Below are 21,860 nucleotides of genomic sequence, written 5' to 3'. Positions count from 1 at the left end.
TTTCAGTATTGAGTGGAAAGTTAACATTGGGTTTCAGAGACAGCCTTTATCTGGTTAAAGAAATTTCATTTTGTTTTTGGTTGATTATTTATAGCAAGAATTAATAATGGGATTTATCATATGATTTTTCCTTACCTTGTAGGAAGATTTTGTCTTTTTTTCCTTATTCCATTTATACAAGTGTAGCAGAATATTTATTGGCTACATTGTATTTGTAGTAGAGCTTAGTGACTGGACAGTAGAAGAGGAGGTGGAGATGGGAGAAAGAAAGAGAAAGGGGAGGAGAAAGGGAATACAGGTAGCAACGATGGAGAAAGACAGAAGAATCAAAAGCAGTCCTGGGTAATAATTTATATCTAAAATTAGATATTGGATAACAATTCTAATTGTGTGGGCATCTTGTTAATTGAGTCTTTCCAAATATGTAAATCTATTGGCTAATCTTTAAGCATTAAGAGTCTTCATTCTACCAGGTATCATGAGCATGCAAGATATTATCAGGGGTTAAGATGAGCTTTGTGGGGACAGCTGGTTGATTGGGAGAGCCATTAGTCATACTGGTGTCTAGTGGGTATAGCTGCAGCCCGCTTGGACCCTGGCTGCTTTTGGTGTGGAACATGGTAATGGGAGCTAAGCAGAGCCAACCTGCCATTTAGATAGCCATCCCATGCCACAGCTTTTTAAAATATCTCCTGTTATATGCAAGACAACAAAACATTTGATTTTTTGTATACTAAGTCAGTCTGACTTTAGCCACAGGTTGTTGTAATTTGGTTCAATCAATGGGAAAATTTTGCCCTGTGGGTAAGCAGACATATTCCTTGTATTCTTTGCCTTCTTATTAGACTTATTGTCAGGTAAGTAGGATTGTCAAAATTGCTTAAGTAGAAGGCCATTCTTTGCCAGTTGGCTTTGATATCAGAATACTTAGAGGCAGGGAGTATGGCTTTACCAATGACAATTTTGTTGTTGCTGGCAGCCTTGGTAGACAAAATAGGTTATTTTAGAGACAATACAAACAGTGCCAGAAATCTAATCAGAAAAATGCTGCCTGACTCGATTGGAGAGTTAGTGTTTGGGGAGAAAAGTAGAAATATAAACTCATTAAAAAATCTTTGACAGACATCTGTCATGTAGATGTGTCTTTTGATGTAGATTGGCCTCCCTGGTGCACAATTTCTTCTGGCTGTAAATTACTTCATCCTGATTTGTCATTAGTTAAAATAGCCTTTCAGTTTCTGTCTAGAAATTAGAAGCCAGCCAAATAGTTTTGGAGATTTTAGCAGTAAATTTTGAGAGATTTTAGTCTATACCATTTAAGGTATGTCTATTTCTTCAATAGGAATTAAGAGTTTAACTAAGCTTTTAAACTTTAGTTCAGCATTTAAGAGATAGTGCCATTGATACATGGTAAATTTAGATTCCATCTGGACTAATACATCTAGGACCATCTATTAGATTTCAACAAATGTTCATTCACAAGTAATAGAAGTGCTATGTCTAGAAAGCAAATTTATAGGCCCTTGTTTGTGTTGTAATAGTCTTCCATTCATTTTCTTCTACCTAGACATTCAGACCCATTTGATATCCTATGCTTATTTTTTTCTAATTGAGTGCCTTTCCTGATTGTCAGCCTATTCTATATCTCCAGCAATTCCTAATCCTTTTCTAATACAATTCCAATTCCTGTTATGATAATGCCTGCCCATCCTTAGCAAGATATCAAAAAATTCTAAGGACCATTGGATCTGAACATATTGGGGACATTTTGAGAGAACTAACATGAAAATTGTTATATTTTGTGTAATGTGGTAGAGGAGCAATTGGAGTACATAATCAACTCAGAATCAAGAAATATGGCTATGGGAATCACCTGCAGATAGACTATAGTCTTAGTTTACCATTATTATTTCCAGATTTGTTCACATCTTAGGTATTGGGGTGGGGCTTTGGTTGTTTTATGAGATAACCACTGTATTTCACAAAATATGGACTCATCTTTATCAGTAATTTGTATGAGTAATCTACTGTTGCACATAAAACGGCATGTTTCTTTAAATAATGTAGGTGATATTTCTTATTTCATACTTGAGCACATTTGCAGGATCTGATATAACTTTAACTGTACCATAGAACATCAAAGTAAAAAAGATGGAATCTGAAGATATGTGTGCATCTCCAGCTAATGTATGGGAATTTATTTTTTAATTTAGAAGGTCCTTTATTGTGGAGTACATACAAAAGAATGAATCATTACAAAGTTATAGGATTGGTATTGAATTTAATGAACATACAGGTTATTTTATTATTAGTTAGTTCCCTCCATTAGGATGAGAGGGCCTATAATTTTTAATTTCTCTTTTGCCATCTGTCCCAGTAGGCTCACATTCATGCAGAGTATTGACACTAAATACAGTTTCTAGGTGAGCAAGGGTAAATCATGTGTAATTTATTAAGGTTAAATAATATTTGAAATGTTCAAGGGGGACATGGACTAATGAGCAAAGAATATCTCTGTGAAGGCTCCATGCTCGAGTGTAGGGGAATGCCAGAGCAAGGAGGCAGGAGTGGGTGGGTGGGTGAGAGTACACCCACATAGTTGCATGGGGAGGGAGGATGGGATAGGTGCTTTGGGGGAGAAACCAGTAAAAGGGGATAACATTTGAAATCCCTCGGTCCTGTGAAGGCTTGATGGCCCAGTGAAGGGGAATTCAAGGCAGGGAGGTGGGAGTCAGTGGTTGGTAGGGGGAACAGCCTCATAGAAGCACAGGTGTTGGAATGGGATAGGGGGTTTCAGCAAAACTGGGAAAGAGGATAACATTTGAAATGTAAACAAAGAAAATATCCAATCAAAAAGGAAAAAAAGTTTAAAAAAAGAACTGTAAATAAAGAAAATATCAAAAAAGAGGAATATCCCTGGAATTATAGAAGAGTAAATTGGGAAATACATCTTATGATAGACTAATATTTAAGCAGACAAATATTAGTATATTAGTCAAATATTAGTAATATCAGCCATTAATTACCTGTTCAATGGACAATGTACCCAATCTGAGGGGGTATACAGACCTTCAAAGGTCACACTAACATGTTATTTGGGCCCTGAAATTAAAATTCCTCCAACAGCCACACATAGAGACAAGTAGTCCATCCTTTGGCCAAGATGGCTAATACTTTGCTCAGGTATCCCACTGCTTAAGAAGATGGAACTGTGATCTGAGTATTCATTCCCAGATCTGTTTCCCATTTCTTTGAAGAATATAATTCAAGTTTTTGAGTAGATAAGCCTAATTCTTGAGCTTAAGTTAGGGATCTTTTGAATTTTTAAAATGCCTCTTGTGTGTCTAAGGTGCAATGCATATGATTGACTCCACTGTCCTGTGCTTCTATGAGTCTGACACAAAGGCTTAACCTGTTCTGCACATACAAAAATACATTTCTTCAGTATCCTGTAGCTTCCAAGATGACTCTTAGTTGTTTGAGAGTTTTTGAGATGTTAGAATTGGCAGAATCCATTCAGAGTTCAAGGCCCTGGTACTTTCTAATAAAATCAGACCTAAATAAAAGAACTTGGTTTGACATAGTAGGGCTTTTTCTTTGAGACTATATAAACTATGTCATCCCCAAAATAGAGGACACTCTGTCTCTCAAGAGATATTCCCTGGCAGACAGGCCACATAAGAGGAGGTTATTTCCGTATTGGTGTAAGCTTTTTGATATGTCTAATCAATTAGGTCCCAGGCCAAAGCTAAGTCAGGTAAAAGTGGACTTTCCCAGAACCATTGGGAAGAATAGTTTGTGTAATTAATTTGTATTTTTCATAAGATCTTTGAATGTTAAGAAATGTTGGCTAGTAGGAAATCAGTAGAAGTAACCCTTAATATCTAGCATAAGTAATAGGTGGTGCTTGTTGAGTTTGAATTTAAAAGGTATAGGTGTTAAGGAACCATCAGGTATGAGGAATTCACAGCCTCAATTGTTCATCAGAAGACCTATACTAAACTCCATTTATTATAGACCTTTCTGACTCCCAATATAAGTGGGTTAGAGGCAGGTGAACATTTAAGACCCGAATGGGCGAGAGAGAGAAAGGACTCAAGGAAGCAATTGCTTGTCAAGAGCTGTGAATTGAAGCACAAAGCGCATTTTTATACTACAATTCTTAAAGGGAGGGGTAAGGGGGTTCAGGTGGTGGGAAAGTACAGAATCTTCTTGGCCTGTGCCCTGGAACAATGTGCGGTCTAACTGTGTTTCTCAGAAGACACGGTACACTGTCCAAGGAACATTCTACAGCTGCCAAGCCAAATCTTGTGGCCGCCAAGCAGGATATGGCCGTTAGGGAGTATAGTGGGGAGAGGTTTGAGAGAGGCAAGGAGGTAAGATAGGTAGGTGGCTGGGACCCTGGCTTCTGACATCTCCCCCTTCTCTGTTTAAATGGAGAGGGTGTCTTGTGATCAACCCCAACTATTGTGAATTTTAGAATTTGGAGGTCTAATTGTGGGGGGTCTTGGACATGTTCATAACCCCAAGACATTGATGTGAGACGTGTCACGTTGGTGGTCGAAAGCTTTAGGCTGTCGACGATGGGCAACGTCAAGGGACCCCGAGGTGGGTGAAAGGAGGGTGAGGGCCCTGTTTTAGGCTATGTAGGCTGCACCCATTCCCAGCCCCACACACTCCTTTTCGGCTGCATTGGGTGGGCCCCTGGGAAGTGGACCTACAATAATCCCATCATCGGGATAACTCACAGCCATCCTAATCCTTTTGTGAATGCTCAGGTTACCAGCCATTTGTCAGTTTGGGGTGTAATATTGTCATAAAGGAAGTTTCCCCAATATTAGAGGGCCACATCAAAGGCAGGCCTTAGTTTAGGAAAAAGCCAATTTTTGTTGGGGTGATCAAGAGGCCAGGCTCCCTAATGAGAGAAGCGAGGGCAGAGCCAGGCATACCAGGAACCCTTCTTGAGGGCACAGAAGTCTAGGGTTTGGCCATAGGGGGAGTCAGGGGGGCTGGCAGCAGATGTCCCAGGCTCGGGGAGGATCACTTCGGGGTCGTCCTCGGTCTCCAGCTGATGATAATGGACTCCAACAGGTTTGATGGCAGCATCAATCTGGTTCTTAACAAAATTTGTGAGACAATTAAAGGCCCAAGGGCCAAAAGACAAAAACAATAAAATACCAACAAGGGGTCCTAATAAACTAGGTAACAGGGTGGTGAGCCAAGGAGAGGTGGAGAACCAATTTTGATTCCATGACTCTTGTTGTTCTCTGGCTCTCTTTCTTTCCTCTAGACTCTTTTTGACCTTGTTTAAACTATTTTGGCAAGGCCAGTCATATCAGAATAAAAACAGCATTCTTCTTTAAGTGCCACACACAGACCCCCATCCTTTAGGAAGACTAGATCTAGTCTTCTGCAGTTCTGTAGAACCACCTCAGAGAGTGAGTCCACAGAGTCCTTAAGGTCTTGTATTCCTTCTCTCAAATTATTTAGATCTTTATCAATAATAAACTGAATTTGGGCATAATGATTATTAGAGGTAATTTGGGAGGCAGTGCCTGTACTTGCACCAACAGTGCTGATTCCTAGTATGACAGATAGCATAAGGGCCATCAGGGGCTCACGTTTGGTCCTAAGAGAAGGGCCATGATCTAAAATATTAAGAAAGGATTCAGGGTCATGAATGAAAAAACGGGGGAGAATGGTGACAACCACACAATAGTCTCTGGTTTTTAAAAATTCAGAATTAGATTTATGTGGTGTCAATCCAGTGGCACAGGCAAAATAGGTACCATTGGGTGCTATGGTATATAAAAAGGTATTATTTAAAATCAATGTCTGGTTGCAAACAGGAACTATATCTCAGGGGGGGAGCATGGAGGGCCCCAAAAGACAGAGGCCTACACCCGAGATGGAACTAAGAGTGAGACCTCCCTCAGGTGAAGTAGCCCACAACAACAAATTGCTAGTATCGGAAAAGGAGGGGGGATAAAAATGGCTATTTCTTCATAAAAAGGAGAAATAGGTAAAAAACAAATCCAACACTCTTGATACTGGTGTTCACTGGTATTATGAATAGCTTCAAGGGAGGCATTTATCAGTGAAGCAATAAGATCAGCAGAACTGGGGGGGGGGGCTGCAGGCATAGTAGGCTGAAATAGGGTAAACTTGGGGGAGGTGGAGAGGAATGAAATGGCTGGAGCAGTAACCACAGGTCTGGGGTTGGGCTTGGCCGATGATTGAGGGTGCTGTAGGACAGGATTAGGTCCCACAGCAGCAACATTTTTATTAGGGATGCTCTTAAGGAGTTTGATTTTAAAGGTGAGTCCCAGGTCTGAGCAGCTGGGTGACCAGGTCATGCACTCTCTCAGAAGTAGGCCCTACTCATATCCTTGGCCCATCCAATCTTTATTCTTCCCCTTTTCCATAAAGGATATAAGAAGATGGACTCACACTGGTATTTTAATGGTCGGTCGGTTGTGATACCTAGTTTCTTCTGTATATATGTAGGTAGAAACTTTCTCCTTAGGGTGATATAATCCTAGGAGGAGTGGGGTCTCCAATATGCATCTCCCGTGGTTTCACAGCCCCAGGATGCACAATAATAATCAGAGCCATAGCCACATTTATAATTTTGAGAACGTTCACAGTGGGAGGGCCTGGGGCATACATAGAGGCCAGACATATCATTAGCCAAGGAGATTATCCTGTCATAGGAGTTACAGTCTGTAAGGTGGCCATCATAGTTGGCATTATTTGTATCAACCGGCCAACTTTGGGGCCAATAATGGGAGTGGGTTCCACAGTCTGCACTGGCTGCCAGATCGAGAACACAAAGGTCTACCTCCAAAGAGGGCCATGAAGGCTGTGTTCCAAGTGAAGAGCTGGAATTAACAATATCTCCTGCTTGGTTTATTATGACCCAAGTAAAATTATAAATCTGATATGGGGAGTGTTGGAGCTTAATACTCACAGTCAGGTAAATCTGGAGCATGAGCAGGAGGAGTAAGACAACTGGATGCATTTTTCTGAAAGGAAGCACAGTTAAGAACCATTCTCAGGGGGTATCCCTAGGGTGGAGTTAGCCAACTTCACTAGTCTTTCTGGTAGCCATCTGGTGTTTTGTTCCTTGGAATCATATATGCACACATGTCCTTTCCCCCAGATAAGGACTGGGTCGGGACCATTCCATTTGTATGTCAATGGATCTTTCCACATGGCTTCGGCATAGGAGTCTACTGTAGTAGGGTGCTAGAATCTGTCTGCTGCAGACTTTCCTCTTTCATCAAGGGTCAAAAATTGAGAACAAATAGTGCATAATTTAACAAGGTTTTATGATTTCCCTTTTGGGGGTACAAAATGCCCCCTGAATGTTGTAATTTTAAGAACATGTTCTTTAAGGTCTGATGTGTCCTTTCTACAATGCCCTGTCCTTGGGTGTTATATGGAATACCAATAACACGTTTAATGTTAAGCTGGGCACAAAACTGTTTGAAGGAGGCACTGGTATATCCAGGGCCGTTATCAGTCTTAAGCATCTTAGGTATGGGCATAAAGGCAAGGCAAGAAATCACATGATTAATAACATTTTTGGTAGCTTCTCCAGATTGAAGTGAGGCACAGAGAAAACCACTGAAGGTATCAATAGAAACATGTATATACTTAAGTTTGCCAAAAGGGGCAAAATGAGTAACATCCATTTGCCATATTTCTCCTGGGGTGAGGCCATGAGGGTTCACCCCCAGATGTAACTCGGGTAGGAGGGTGAGACATCCTTGACACTGATGCACTATCTGGTGTGCCTATTCCCTGGTAATAGAGAACATCTGTCGGAGGGTCTGGGCATTTAGATGATGTAGTTGGTGGGCCTTTTGTGCTTGTTGTATAGGATCAGATGGTAGGGCCAAGGTCACCAGGCTGAATGGAGACCCTCGGGTGGCCCTGTCAACAAGATCATTTCCCTCGCTCAGGGGTCCAGGAAGACCAGAGTGGGCACTTATGTGACCCACAAAGAATGGATGAGATCAGAGGAGGATCCATCTGTAAAGATCAGTGGTGCTTGAGGAATGGGGGAGTTCTTAGTCATTTTAGGGAAGACCACCACTTTATGTTCAAGGAACTGTATAAGTTTGTAAGAGGGATAGTGGTTGTCTATCTTTTCCTGAAATGAAATACAGTTAACGGCCCATTCGTCTGAGGTCTGGAGTAGCCAATGAACTTGGGCGGCATCATAGGGAATGCTGACAAGGTCAGGGTCTTTACCACAGAGTTTTAGGGAGGTTTCTCTTCCCATCCTTATGATTTGGGCCACCAAGGAGGGATAGACAGGTAGCACTTTAGGAGGGGTGGCGGGCAAATGAAGCCAATACAAAGGTTTAGTCTGCCACAACAGTCCCATGGCGGCAAACACGGTGGGAAGAACCAATAGCCATAAGGGGGAGGTAGGAGAATAATAGGTAACAGTCTGTTGTTGAATGGCTTTCTCCATGAGTTTAAGGGCGGAGGTGGCCTCAGGGGTTAAAGTGGGGGGGGGGCAGGGGTCAGAGTCTCCTTGAAGAATGTCAAATAGAAGCTGGAGCTCTCCAGTTGTTAATTTTAGATAGGGACACAACCAATTTATGTCCCCCAAGAGGCGTTGAAAGTCATTGAGTGTTTGTAAGGAATCTTTTCTGAGTTCAATTTTTTGAGAAAGAACCTTAAAGGGGTGAAGTTCAAAACCCAAGAATAAATGTGGGGGCTGTATCTGGACCTTCTCGGGAGCAATCTGTAACCAGAGGTCTTGAAGGGCAGTCACCAACTCCTGGCCAACCCTGAGCAGGTTGGTCTCATCAAGGCCAGCCAAAAGGATGTCATCCATATAGTGTATGATATATAACTCGGGGTATTTAAGGCAAAAAGGGTCAATGGCCTGGGCCACAAATTTTTAGCAAAGGGTGGGACTATTGGCCATGCTTTGAGGCAGGACACTCCACTGAAATTGTGGAGATGGCCCAATGCAAGTAACAATGGGGAGGCTAAAGGCAAAGCACTTACTATCCTCTGGGTGTAGGGGGATACAGAAAAAAACAATCTTTCATGTCAATAACCATGTTATTGTAACCCTTAGGTATTGCCATGGGGGAGGGGAGGCCAGGCTAGAGGGCTCCCATTGGGACCATAGTCTTATTAATTTCTCTGAGGTCCTGGAGCAGTCTCCATCTGCCTCCTTTCTTTTGTATCACGAAAATGGGTGTATTCCAAGGGGAAGTGGAGGGTTCAATGTGGCCAGCATCTAATTGTTCCTGCACTAACTGCATGGCCGCTGAAAGTTTATGTTGGGGGAGGGACCATTGGTCGATCCAGACAGGGGAATCAGATTTCCAAGTAATCTTATTTGCCTGGCGTGCAGGAGGAGCAATGGCCCTTAAGAAAAATTTGAATCATAAACTAATCCTGAGCGTGAGGTCTTTGGTGTAACAGCAATTGGGGTGAGGATCCCTTGTCTGCCCAAGCCTTGTCTAGGGATAAAACCCTGGTCCAGCATCTGGTGGGTGACAGCTGCAGAGGGGCTAAACATAAGGACTCCCATTTGACTCAATATATCTCGACCCCATAAGTTTATAGGGAGGCCAGGTACAATGAATGGTCTAACATGTCCAGTATTACCCTCAGGATCCTCCCAAGTTAGCAATTGGGAGCTTTGAAGGGTGTTGGTGGACTGGCCAATGCCCTGAAGGTGGGTTAAAGAAGGCTGGCAGGGCCAAGAGGGGGGCCAGGAGGCCTGTGAGATAACTGTGGAGTCCACTCTTGAATCGAGAATGCTCTCAAATGTAGGAAGCCGCTGTCAGCGGTGATATATTCGCCATTCCAAGATGGCTCGGACATCGTGTCCTCCACTAGTAAACAATTAACTGCACAGGTACAAAAAGGCAAAAGCACGCCAAAAGTCACTGCCCATCCCGGGGCGTAATATGGGGTGATGAGTGAACAGACAATCAGAAGTGAACATGTCACTCTAGGGTGTATTTAAGCTGTGCCTCTTCCTGTCTTCGGCCCTTCCGCATCTTTCACGTCTGCTGATACAGATTAAAGCCTCGCTGTGGTGATACCCGAATTCTGCCTCTCGTGTTTCTCTTCCATGGGCGGAGGGGACACGGGAGGTGGGAGGTGCGCGCAACACTCAAAAGTTTTGCCATTGAATTTAAGTTTTGAATTTAAGTTTTAGCTGTGGGCGTTCTTGTGAGAGTCTTTGGACCCAATAGACATCAGAGGACCCTGGGGTGGAAGCACCCCAGGATGGGCCCAAGGAAGGTGTTGAGGTGTCCAGCAGAAGGGAGAGAGCCCATGTAAGGTGCTGTCCCCAATGAATGTGAAGGGGCACTCTGGTGCTAGTGGCCAACCTAATGGCCAACACTTTAATTTCTCCAGAGTAATCGCTATCAACGATTAAAGGGAAGATGGTAATGCCTTGGAGTGTGGCAGACGCTCTGCCCAAGATAAGATAGTAAGTCTGGGATGGGGAGGGCCCAAACACACCAGTAGGGATTATCTGAACTCCTCCTCCAGCTTCTAATATTGTTTTGGAGGAGGCACAGAGGTCCAATACTGCACTCCCTGGGGTAGCACTATGGAGGGCTGAGGCTAGTTTGGGAGCTGTTGATGGAGGGTTTGGTGTGGCCCTGCCTGGCTATTCCCTGAGGCTGTCAGGAAGGAGACTGGTTGAGGGGTCCAAGGCTGGCCCCACATCCCATATCCCTGAAGGGGAGGGAGGGGGTTGCTGAGAATATCAGTTTTGGAACGGGAGGTATTAGCCCAGTGTTTGCCTCACTTGCAGCCAGAGCAAGGGGTCATTGGAGTGGAATGCTCTCCCCTCAGTTGAGGGGGAGGCTGAGCCATGGGTCTACCCTGAGGGCACTGTTTACCAAAATGACCCAGTTGACCACATCTGAAACAGGTTGATCCAGTTGCCCCACCACTAGTGGCTGCTCCTACAGCCAGATTAATGACTTGTGAGACCTTCTGGGCAAAGGGATATACATCCTTGCAGATACGGATCATCTCATATAAATCTTTATTTTTATATTTTCCTTGTAGGGCAGCCCTACAAGCAGAATTAGCATTCTCATAAGCAAGCTGTTGGAGAAGTTTATTCTCTCCCTGACCAGGTCCCAAGGACCTCTCAGCTGCCTCCAGGAAGTGAGCAACAAACTCTGAAAACTCTTCTTGATTACCCTGAGTGATCTTAGTCAAGGGAGAAAGAACAGAGCCTTTCATGGGAATGGCTCTCCAGGCGCTCATGGCTGCTGAAGAGGACTGAGCTAAGAGACCCAGAGAAAATTTTTGTTGCATTTGGTTAGAGGCATATTTCCCTCAACCTAGGAGTTTATCAAGTGTCCATTTGTTCGAGGGCGGGTGTGTGCTCGAAAGATTGGCTTGGGCCTGAGACCTGCAACGATCAGCCCAATCAGCCTGCCAAGAAAGGGACTGTCCCCGAATCAGGATGGATTGGGCAACAGTAAGCCATTCATTGGTAGTTAGAATCTGCCTCCACTGAGACTCTCAAGGAGGGAGAGAGTGAAGGAAGCACTGGGGCCATAATTTCTAACGGCCGAATTTAACTTTTCAAGATGTTTAAAATGGAGCTTTTTGAAAACTGTGGGGTCACTTGTAGAGTCCTCATTATCGCTTTCATTTTCAGTTTCTGAATTGGGCTCGTCCTCAGAGGAATCTGCCTCAGTCTTGGGCTGGGGGTGGGGTGTTCGAGAAGGCTTGGGAGAGGAACGAGTAGAGGGAGCAGGCACGGCAGGTGCGGAAGAAGGAGGGCGCCAAGCACGGGGGGGGGGGGTGGGGGGGGGAGGCTGTGGAGTCTGCCGAGACTCAGAATCAAAAGCTGCGGGTGTCTGAGAGGGAGGAACCTGAGATCGGATGACAGGAAAGGCTAGGTGGAGGGAATCTTGAGGCGTGGCAGAGGAAGAGCAAGGACTGAGAGACTCAAAACTTGTTTTTGGAGGTGGAGAATATTTGTCAGCTCACAAACCTGAGAAGAGAGGAGGTCCTACATATCAGAAAGAGAGGCAAAGTGGCAGGAAATGTCAGAAAGGTGAGCATGGGAAGGGGAGCAGAAGGTGCTGTGAGGAGAGGCCAGTCATAATTTTGAAAGCTGTGGAGTGTAGAGAGCCGAGCACACAGGAGCGGAGCACACAGGAGCCAGGTGCGCAGGAGCTGGACGCAGCAAGGCCTCGTGCTGCCTCCTAGCCCAGGAAGCTCCGGGTGGGCAGGTTGTAGAGAGCCGTGCCCGGGCTTACGAATAATCTAATCCTTATTACAGGATGGCTCTCACATTCGCTAATGATTTTGGTGGATAGGTTCCGTGCCCATGGGCAAGGGCTAGGAGTGCGCCAAACTCTACGGCCCAACCCCAGGGCATTATATGAGTAACGAGCAAGCAGCCAATCAAGTATGTACACACCGCTTTAAGGGCTATTTAAGCGGGCACCATTTGGGTTTTTTTGTGTACCTCTTCTTGATACAATAGACACTTGCTGCAGTAGGATCCGGTACCCGCGTGTGTTCTTGCTGGCGAGACGCTCCCACGGGTTAGAGCTGGTGCCGAAACCCGGGAAGCCTGGATGCTGGGGAAGCCTCACCATCCCCGCCGCGCCGCAGAGGGGACCCTCCGTAATCGCAGAGCGGATTCAGAACTGCAGGACAAGGTAAGCTCTGAGAGGCATGCATCTCTCTCTTCAGCTGGCAGGAGCCCTTGAAGCTTTTGCTATTGTGCTAGTAGCACTCATACTCTTCCTTTTGGTTTCATTTTGCTTCCACAAATATTCTTGTTGAAAGGGACTTGCCGCCGTGGGGCATGTTTAGATGGACGTATATAAGCCGAGGGGCCCCTCCCTGTGTGTCAGCTTCTCTTGTAGATAAGAGAGCAACATGGGAACTTCACATTCTGTGATTACAGCGCTTCAATCGCTCTTGTGACAGCATGAATTAAAAGTCCCTACAAAAACATTGGAGAGGTTTGTGAAGGAAGTGGACCGCATTGCATCCTGGTATATATGCTCAGGGTCGCTGACACTCACTTCCTGGGACAAACTGGAGGGTGACTTAATTAGAAAACAGCAGAATGAGAAATTAAAGCCTTGAACCAGACCGCTGTGGAAGCTTGTGAGGTCATGTCTACAGGAAGAGAGATGTCTTCCGGCTATAGGGACAGGCCAGGGAGTGCTGAAAGAATTACAGGATAGCATGTCAGAAGCAGAGTGAGGTAAAAGGATGAAAGCTAGCAAAGAAAAAAGGAAAGGTATACCGAAGAAAAGAGGCCCTTCCAAAGACGCCCAGTCCGCTGAGGAGAAAGATAAGGGGAAGAAAACCCTGGGAGAGAAATGTGGGGAGGGAGCCAAGGCTCCAGAAAGGAAATCCCTTTATCCGGTACAGGAACTGGAAGCCTTGGGGATTGATAGCTCTGAGTCAGAAGAACTAAGCCCCTCTGAGGAGGAAGTCTCAGATGAACAGGCAGCCTGCTATCAGGAGGAAAGATATCATCCAGATAAGCAGCCACCGCTGCAAACTTGAGAGCAAAAGAAAACAGGAAATAGGAGCCACATGGCTTCTCAGCCCGTTGCTCACTTCTGACCTATTGTCCCCAGTGCCCCACCGCCTTATGCAGAGAAGCGCTGCTGGGATTCCTTCCTGTCGAAGGGGGACAAAAGAAAGTTATTACAGGCCTTTCCAGTGTTTGAGATTGCAGAAGGAGGTCGCATCCATGCACCGGTAGAATATGCCCCTATTAAGGAACTTGCTGAATCAGTTAACAGATATGGAGTTGATGCTAATTTTACAGTCATGCAGCTTGAGAGGCTTGCCACTATGGCTATGACTCCGAATGATTGGCAAAATACAGTAAAAGCTGCTCTCCCTAGTATGGGACAGTACATGGAATGGAAAGCCTTATGGCATGATGCTTCTCAAATATAGGCAAGGACCAACGCCAATGCTGAAGGCAATCAAAGAGAGTGGACGTTTGAACTGTTAACAGGACAAGGACAGTTTGTTAATAACCAAACCAATTATGATTGGGGGGCATATACCCAGATTTTGGCTGCTGCTATTAAGGCATAGAAAGCGCTTCCTAAGAAAGGGGAGTCTGGGGGATACCTAACAAAAATATTTCAAGACCCCCCAAGAGCCATTCTCAGACTTTGTGGCTAGGATGACAGAAACAGCAGGCAGGATTTTTGTTGACCTGGAGCGAGTTAAACCACTTTAAAGGCCCCCTGCCTGAGGAAAGTGTTGGCCTCATTCTAGGTTGCTCCTCTCTTACCTTGAAAGGGTTTGTAGTTCATCCTGTTGTGATAGACCAAGACTGGGGAACTTCAAGTTCTCTGTTCTTGTCCACAAGGCATATTTTCTATCTCTCCCAGAGATAGGATTGCTCAATTGGTTGTTTTTCAAAATTTACATAATTGTTTCCCATTTACCGGGGTGCCTAGAGGCGCCAAGGGACTTGGTTCTTCAGGGACTGATTTTGCTCACTTGGTAGTACCTTAAAACTAGACACACCTTACAATTAATGATATAGGGAAAAAACTTTATCGGAATTTTGGACACAGGAGCTGACAGAAGTATTATTTCCTCCAACTGGTGGCCTAAGGCGTGGCCTGTTACACAATCATCCCACTCCTTATAAGGGTTGGGATATGAAGCCAGCCCTGCAGTCAGTCCACGCTCATTGACTTGGCAGGCACCAGAAGGTCAAACAGGAAGCTTTATACCTTATGTGCTTCCTCTCCCTGTTAATCTCTGGGGAAGAGACATCTTACAAGACCTAGGATTAATATTAACTAATGAGTACTCTCAACAAGCTATCGATATTATGAAAAAGATGGGATATAAGGAAGGAAAAGGCCTTGGCAGAAAAGAACAAGGAAGGTTAAGCCCAATCTCACAAGAGAATAATATAGGAAGACAAGGTTTGGGTTTTCCCTAGTTGCCATTGAAGGTTCCATGCCCATACCCTGGCTTACGGAGGAGGCCGTGTGGGTTTCTCAATGGCCCCTATCCTCTGAGAAGTTGGAAGCTGCTACAAGGTTAATTAAAGAACAAGTACAGCTTGGTCATTTAGAGCCTTCTACCTCTCCTTGGAATACACCTATTTTTGTCATAAAAAAGAAATCAGGGAAATGGAGACTTCTCCATGATTTGAGAGCCATTAATGCGCAGATGTGCTATTTGGCTCTGTACAACGAGGCCTACCTTTACTTTCTGCTTTACCTAAGCAGTGGAGGATTATTATTATAGACATTAAAGATTGTTTTTTCTCCATTCCTTTATGCTCGCAAGATAGGTAAAGATTTGCATTTACCTTACCTGCTGTTAATCACCTTGAACCAGACAAAAGATATCAGTGGAAAGTTTTGCCTTAAGGCATGTCCAATAGCCCCACCATATGTCAGCTGTATGTACAAATGGCCCTTGAGCCAATTAGGAAACAATTTCCCTCTTTGTTGTTGGCCCACTATATGGATGACATTCTTATGTGTCATAAGGAATTAGTTATTTTACAAACCTCATACCCTTTACTACTAAAAACCCTGGGACAGTGGGCCCTGCATATTGCTACTGAGAAAGTTCAAATTTCAGAAATTGGCTCCTTTCTAGAAACAATTCTTACCCAGAAAAAATAGTTCCTCAGAAATTAGAGTTTTGCAGAGACCATTTGCACACTTTGAATGATTTTCAAAAATTATTAGGTGATATAAATTGGTTGAGACCATTCCTGAAAATTCCCTCTGCTGAATTAAAACCTTTGTTTGATATTTTGGAAGAGGATGCTCATATTTCCTCGCCAAGAGCCTTAACACCAGCTGCAAGCCGTGCCCTACAAGTGGTAGAAAATGCCTTACAAGATGCCTAGCTAAAACGCATAGATGAAACCACAGCCTTTGACTTATGTGTTTTTAAAACTAGATACTTACCAACTGCTGTGTTATGGCAGGAAGGGCCCTTGATATGGGTTCATCCCAATGCTTCTCCTGCAAAGATTATTGAATGGTATCCAGATGCAGTTGCTCAGCTTGCTCTTCGTGGGCTAAAAGCAGCCATTACCCATTTTGGAAGGGAACCTAGGGTTTTAATAGTGCCTTGTACTGCCCATCAAGTCCAAATATTAACTGCTACCTCTGATGTTTGGGCGGTGTTGGTCACTTCCTTTAATGGTCAGATAGATAATCACTATCCCAAACATCCCATTTTGCAATTTACCTTAACTCAAGCTATTGTATTTCCACGCATTGTATCTCAGGAACCACTCATAGTTGGAATGGTAGTTTATACAGACGGGTCAAAAACAGGAGTGGGTGCTTATATGGTTAATAACAAAGTCACATCCAAACAATATCATGAAACCTCACCTCAAATTGTGGAATGTTTAGTGGTGTCAGAGGTTCTGGAAATTTTTCCAGGTCCCTTAAATATTGTTTCAGATTCCTTCTATGTGGTTAATGCAGTAAAGGCATTAGAAGTAGCTGGGTTAATCAAGACATCCTGTAGACTTGTAGAAGTTTTACAAAAGATTCAGCTTACCTTGGTTAATAGAAGATTCCCTGTTTTTATTACACATATTAGGGCTCACTCAGACCTACCGGGACCCATGTCCCGTGGAAATGACCTGGCAGATCGAGCCACAAAGTTGATTACGATTGCCCTTTCACCAAAATTGGATTTGGCTAAAGACTTTCATAAAAGATTTCATGTGACAGCTGAGACTTTATGTCGTTGATTTGACATAACTAGAAAAGAAGCTAGAGATATAGTGACTCAATGTCAAAATTGCTGTCAATTCTTACCTGTGCCTCATGTTGGAATTAACCCTCGAGGGATCCGGCCACTACAGATTTGGCAAATGGATGTTACTCACAAGCCATCCTTTGGCAAATTACAATATCCACATGTTTCCACTGATACTTGTTCTGGAATTATATTTGCTTCTCCATTAGCCGGAGAAAAAGTGGCCCATGTTATTCAACATTGTCTTGAGGCATGGAGTGCCTGGGGAAAGCATAAAATCCTTAAAACTGACAATGGAACAACTTACACTTCTCAAAAGTTTGGACAATTCTGTCGCCAAATGGGGGTGACCCATCTGACAAGGCATTACAGAACGGGCTCATTGTCTTATTTAATAAGTCTTATTTAATAAGACAGAAAGGGGGAGTAGAGGAGGCTCTACCCTCAGTACCAGGAGTAACCATCTCTATAGCACTCTTTACTCTTAATTTTCTAAATCTGGACAGTCAGAGCCATAAGGCGGCTGACTGTCATTATTTAGAGCCTGACAGGCCAAAGGAGATGGTCAAATGGAAAGATGTCTTGACTGGTCAATGGAAAGGCCTGGATCCTATCTTAATAAGATCCAGGGGAGCTGTTTGTGTTTTTCCACAGGAGGAAGATAACCCGTTCTGGTTACTTGAAAGATTGACGAGAAAGATTCTAACACCTGGAAATGAATCGATGGATTCCTTGGAAGTTAATTCCAGTTCTCACGATGATTCTCCAAAATTGGGTTCCTAGTATATGGGGAGAATATCGTTGGGCTATTCTATCTGCCTTTCCAAAACCTATGCTGGTCAGACATGATGCAGCAGTTTTTCTTAAAATCTTACAACAAATAAGACTCTAGATCTGCCCTGTTTGCCATATGACCCTACAAGGGCCCCATTAGGTGAGACTCGCTCCTTGCCAGAATGAGGCTCTCTTTGTTTTCAAACAACTGAGGACAGAGACTGTATACCTCTCTCGAGGAGGGCTTTGGGGTAGTTTTATGATAAGAGAGGATGGGTGAAAATGACAATTAAGAGAAACAATAACCATACTGAGTTCTCACAATCCTTTTGGCAACCAGCTGTTTGGCTAAACGGGACATTTTTACCACCCAACTTCTCAGATGGGGAGCACCCCTGTCAACCCAAAGTCTCCCCTCTTTGTAGCGTAGAAGATGAGGGTGGAATTCTGCCCTGGTCTGAATGTCAGTTCCATATAACATGATGGGCAGATACCCATAGGACTTTCTCTTTCTCACCCAACATGATGTTGGACCCCAAAGCTGATACGGTAATGAGAAAAGGCCCTTTTTTACAGGGCCATAAAATGAACCCTTTTCACAAATGGTTACTCTGTGGAATTAATAGTAGTTGTACTGCTCTTAACCCCCTAGTATTTCTTCAAGGTGGGGCAGCTGGAAGGACATCCATTATGGAAGTTATTAATGAAACCATGGTGAAGCAGGAAGGTGATCAGGCTCCACAATTAACAGATGAAACTCAGTTGGTCACCGGAGTGAATAAAACCCTGATTAATCAGACAGATTTTTTACCTATCCCTGTCAGTGTTTATCCCCCTTTCTTGTTTATTCTTTCAAATAATTCATTTATAGACTGCACCAATGAGACTTGTGAAATGTCTCCGTGCTGGGATACCCAACGGGCGTCCTGGGCCATGGTTGCTAGAGTCCCACGATGGATTCCAATTCCAGTGGAGACCCCCTCTACCTTGTCCTTATTTCAACAGAAAATAGACTTTGGAGTTACTGCAGCCATTGTAACGGCTATATCTCTTGCAGCTGCTGCTGCGACCGCTGCTGGATTTGCCATGGCCACAACAGTACAAACAAGTACAACACTCAACCAGTTATCAGCTACAGTTACAGAGGCTATGAATACCCATGCATCTGCTACAGCCCAGTTAAAAGGCGGGCTGATGGTTGTTAACCAGCGCCTTGATTTAGTGGAAGAGAGATTAGACATCCTCTTTCAATTGGCCCAATTGGGATGTGAAAGAAAGCTTGGAGGAGTTTGCATTACTAGCGCACAGTATGAAAATCTTACTCGAGCTGCCAATTTATCTAGAAAATTGTCTCTATATCTTATAGGAAACTGGTCCAAAGGATTTGTGGAAACCATGGAGTCATTGAGAGCAGCGATTGTGAACATCAATGCAACACAAGTTGACCTGTCACTGACTGAAGGATTTTCCTCCTGGATCTCTTCGGCCTTTTCCTTCTTTAAGGAGTGGGTGGGGGTAGGCCTGTTTGGTGTAGCCCTATGCTGTGGTTTAGTGTTCATGCTCTGGTTGGTCTGTAAGCTCAAAGCTCAACAAAAACATGACAAGGCCCTCATTTCCCAGGCTCTTTTAGCCATGGAACAGGGAGCTAATCCAGCAGTGTGGTTATCTAGGCTGAGGAAAAACTGAATCTATATCTCCAAGTAGCAGTGAAAAGTTGCCTTTATTACTTAGCCACGAACAGCCTTTACACCCCATCGAGGCTTCACCTCATTGCACTAGGATAGGTGTTCCTGGCTTTTACTGGGCCTCTAACATGAGCCCTTGAAGAGTGCCATATTACCAGTTGAGGTTGTCGAGTGAGCACTCGACAAGGAATGTTCCACGGACGTGGATAGATTTCCCGAAAACATGCATGATTGCACAAAGGTTTGATGCCATAGCCCCCTCTATGCACTCGGATGGCCGCCGGGTGTCATGGAGAAGAGGCCTCCTTTCCCTGACAAAAGGCATTGGGATGGGTATGGGGAGTATTACTCATTGTGTGACTACAAGAGAAGAAACCCATTACAATATCTCCATTTGCACAGGGGATCAGGCCTCTGTTTTTCCCTCACTGTACAGTTGCACTCAGATATAACTGATTCACCCTACTCAATTAATAAAACAAAAAGGGGGAGATGTAGAGAGCCGAGTGCACAGGAGCAGAGCGCACAGAAGCGGGGCGCGCAGGAGCCGGATGCAGCAGCCAAGGCCTCGTGCTGCCTCCTAGCCCAGGAAGCTCCGGGTGGGCGGGCTGTAGAGAGCTTTGCCCGGGCTTATGAATAATTGCTATTACAGGATGGTGCTCACATTCACTGATGATTTTGGTGGATAGGTTCCGTGCACATGCGCAAGGGCTAGGAGTGCGCCAAACTCTACGGCCCAACCCTAGGGCATTATATGAGTAACAAGCAAGCAGCCAATCAAGTATGTACACGCTGCTTTAAGGGCTATTTAAGCAGGCACCATTTGGAGTTTTTTGTCTACCTTTTCATGATACAATAAACGCTTGCTGCAGAAGGATCCGGTGCCTGCGTGCATTCTTGCTGGCGAGACGCTCCCTCGGGTTAGAGTGGAGCCTTGATCGGCGGCAGTGGTGGCAGCCGAAACTGTTGGCTGAGGGAGTGGCAGAGGAGAGGAGGAATGAAGCTTAGCAGCAAGGCAGGGGGGACAGAGGGAAGCAGATTTTTTAAGGACAGGGTTGCAAAGGTGAGTGGAGGAGGGAGACTGTGAGTCGGAAACGGCTGAAGAATCATAAGGTGGAGGCTGAGAAATCTGGGGAGAGGAGAGAGAAGTCAAATCTGGATAGAGGCAAGGTGGATCAGAAGGAGGGGTGACCTGATCAGGAGGAATATCTATAAGAGTGAAAGAAACGGAAGCTTGAGACGGAGGCCGAGAGGGTTGACGAGATGGGCAGGCAGAATTAGACCGAGACTGTGACAAGCAGTATTTAGCAACAGACAAAAGTTGTCGTTTCCCTGTATCTTTATCTGCATCCTCAATAATATCCCTAATAATACCCCCAAAAGAGAAAATTGTCGCAGTAACAGTAGCATCGTCTTCACTTTTAATTTTCTCATTTAATTCATGACCTGCCTTCTGCCACTTCCTGGGATGGATGGTAGGACCATCAATCATAAACCAAGGACACTTCTCATCAATAAACACAAAGAAACTTATGAGATCTTTTTTAACCCTTATTCCTCTTTCTCTGAGTGCATGTTTGAGGTCCTTTATAAAGGAAGCCTCCTTCGACAGAGAATGACTCATTCTTATGAGACAGAATGAAAATGAAACTTACCCGAGGACGACAGGTGAGGAATGCTGTCTCACTCAATCTTGATGTAGTGCGCAAGTTTCAATGGGGGTCCATCTGGAGGGGTCCATGCCTTGAGCCCCACGTTTGGGTGCCACCTGACCCAACCTGCAGGTCCTAGTTATTCGTGGGCACCAGGAGGACCGCAACCTGAAAGAAGAATGGGAGAGAGAGAGAAAGGACTCAAGGAAGCAATTGCTTGTCAAGAGCTGTGAATTGAAGCACAAAGCGCATTTTTATACTACAATTCTTAAAGGGAGGAGTAAAGGGGTCCAGGTGGTGGGAAAGTACAGAATCTTCTTGGCCTGTGCCCTGGAACAATGTGCAGTCTAACTGTATTTCTCAGAAGACACGGTACACTGTCCAAGGAACATTCTATAGCTACCAAGCTGAATCTTGTGGTCACCAAGCAGGATATGGCTGTTAGGGAGTGTAGTTGGGAGAGGTTTGAGAGAGGCAAGGAGGTAAGGTAGGTAGGGAGCTGGGACCCTGGCTTCTGACACATTTAATTAATAGTCTATCATTTTAGTAAGCTAATAAATAACAACTCACTCTAGTTTTAGGTTTATAGGGATATTGCTTTTGATGAGAAAAGTGAGAAATATCGTTAAGGTGGGTCACTGTAGGAGTAGCAATTTGTATCCCTTCCAATAGTGGCTCTGTCAATATATAATAAGAAGGTAGTATTGCCTCTCATTAGGGACAGTGAGTCTTTCTCTCACAGAGAGAGTAACAATTGTCTTTTGAAGTGAGATAGCAGCTATTTTCCATATAATGATGCAGAAGATTCAGCAAGTATCAGAGAAGAGTGGCATAATGGATATATTCCCATAAGCAAGCAAGTGGTCTGGTGAAGTAACATTCTATGGACTTGCCCAATATGCCCATTCTAGTGGTTCAATTAGAATATCAAGGATCAGGGGAGAAATACAAAACTATAAATTGGGCTTCAATGTTTGTAAGG

The 21,860-nt window shown here is 44.3% G+C and overlaps 1 protein-coding gene across 1 annotated transcript; it reads left to right on the top strand.

Moving 5' to 3' along the window:
- Positions 1-11,892: 11,892 nt before the first annotated feature.
- Positions 11,893-20,089, top strand: LOC143435498 (endogenous retrovirus group K member 9 Env polyprotein-like). Its single transcript, XM_076918383.1, has 3 exons — positions 11,893-12,076; positions 12,512-12,689; positions 17,422-20,089. The coding sequence occupies exon 3, from the start codon at positions 18,064-18,066 to the stop codon at positions 19,225-19,227; it is 1,164 nt and encodes a 387-aa protein (XP_076774498.1). The 5' UTR covers positions 11,893-12,076; positions 12,512-12,689; positions 17,422-18,063; the 3' UTR covers positions 19,228-20,089.
- Positions 20,090-21,860: the final 1,771 nt, after the last annotated feature.

Source organism: Arvicanthis niloticus, chromosome X (assembly GCF_011762505.2).
Source record: "Arvicanthis niloticus isolate mArvNil1 chromosome X, mArvNil1.pat.X, whole genome shotgun sequence".
Classification (NCBI taxonomy): Eukaryota; Metazoa; Chordata; class Mammalia; order Rodentia; family Muridae; genus Arvicanthis; species Arvicanthis niloticus.
This window is presented reverse-complemented; position numbering and strand designations above follow the sequence as displayed.

Excerpts from the sequence above, each read along its gene's own strand:
- LOC143435498 (XM_076918383.1), top strand. The coding sequence starts at position 18,064 with ATGATGTTGGACCCCAAAGCTGATACGGTAATGAGAAAAGGCCCTTTT.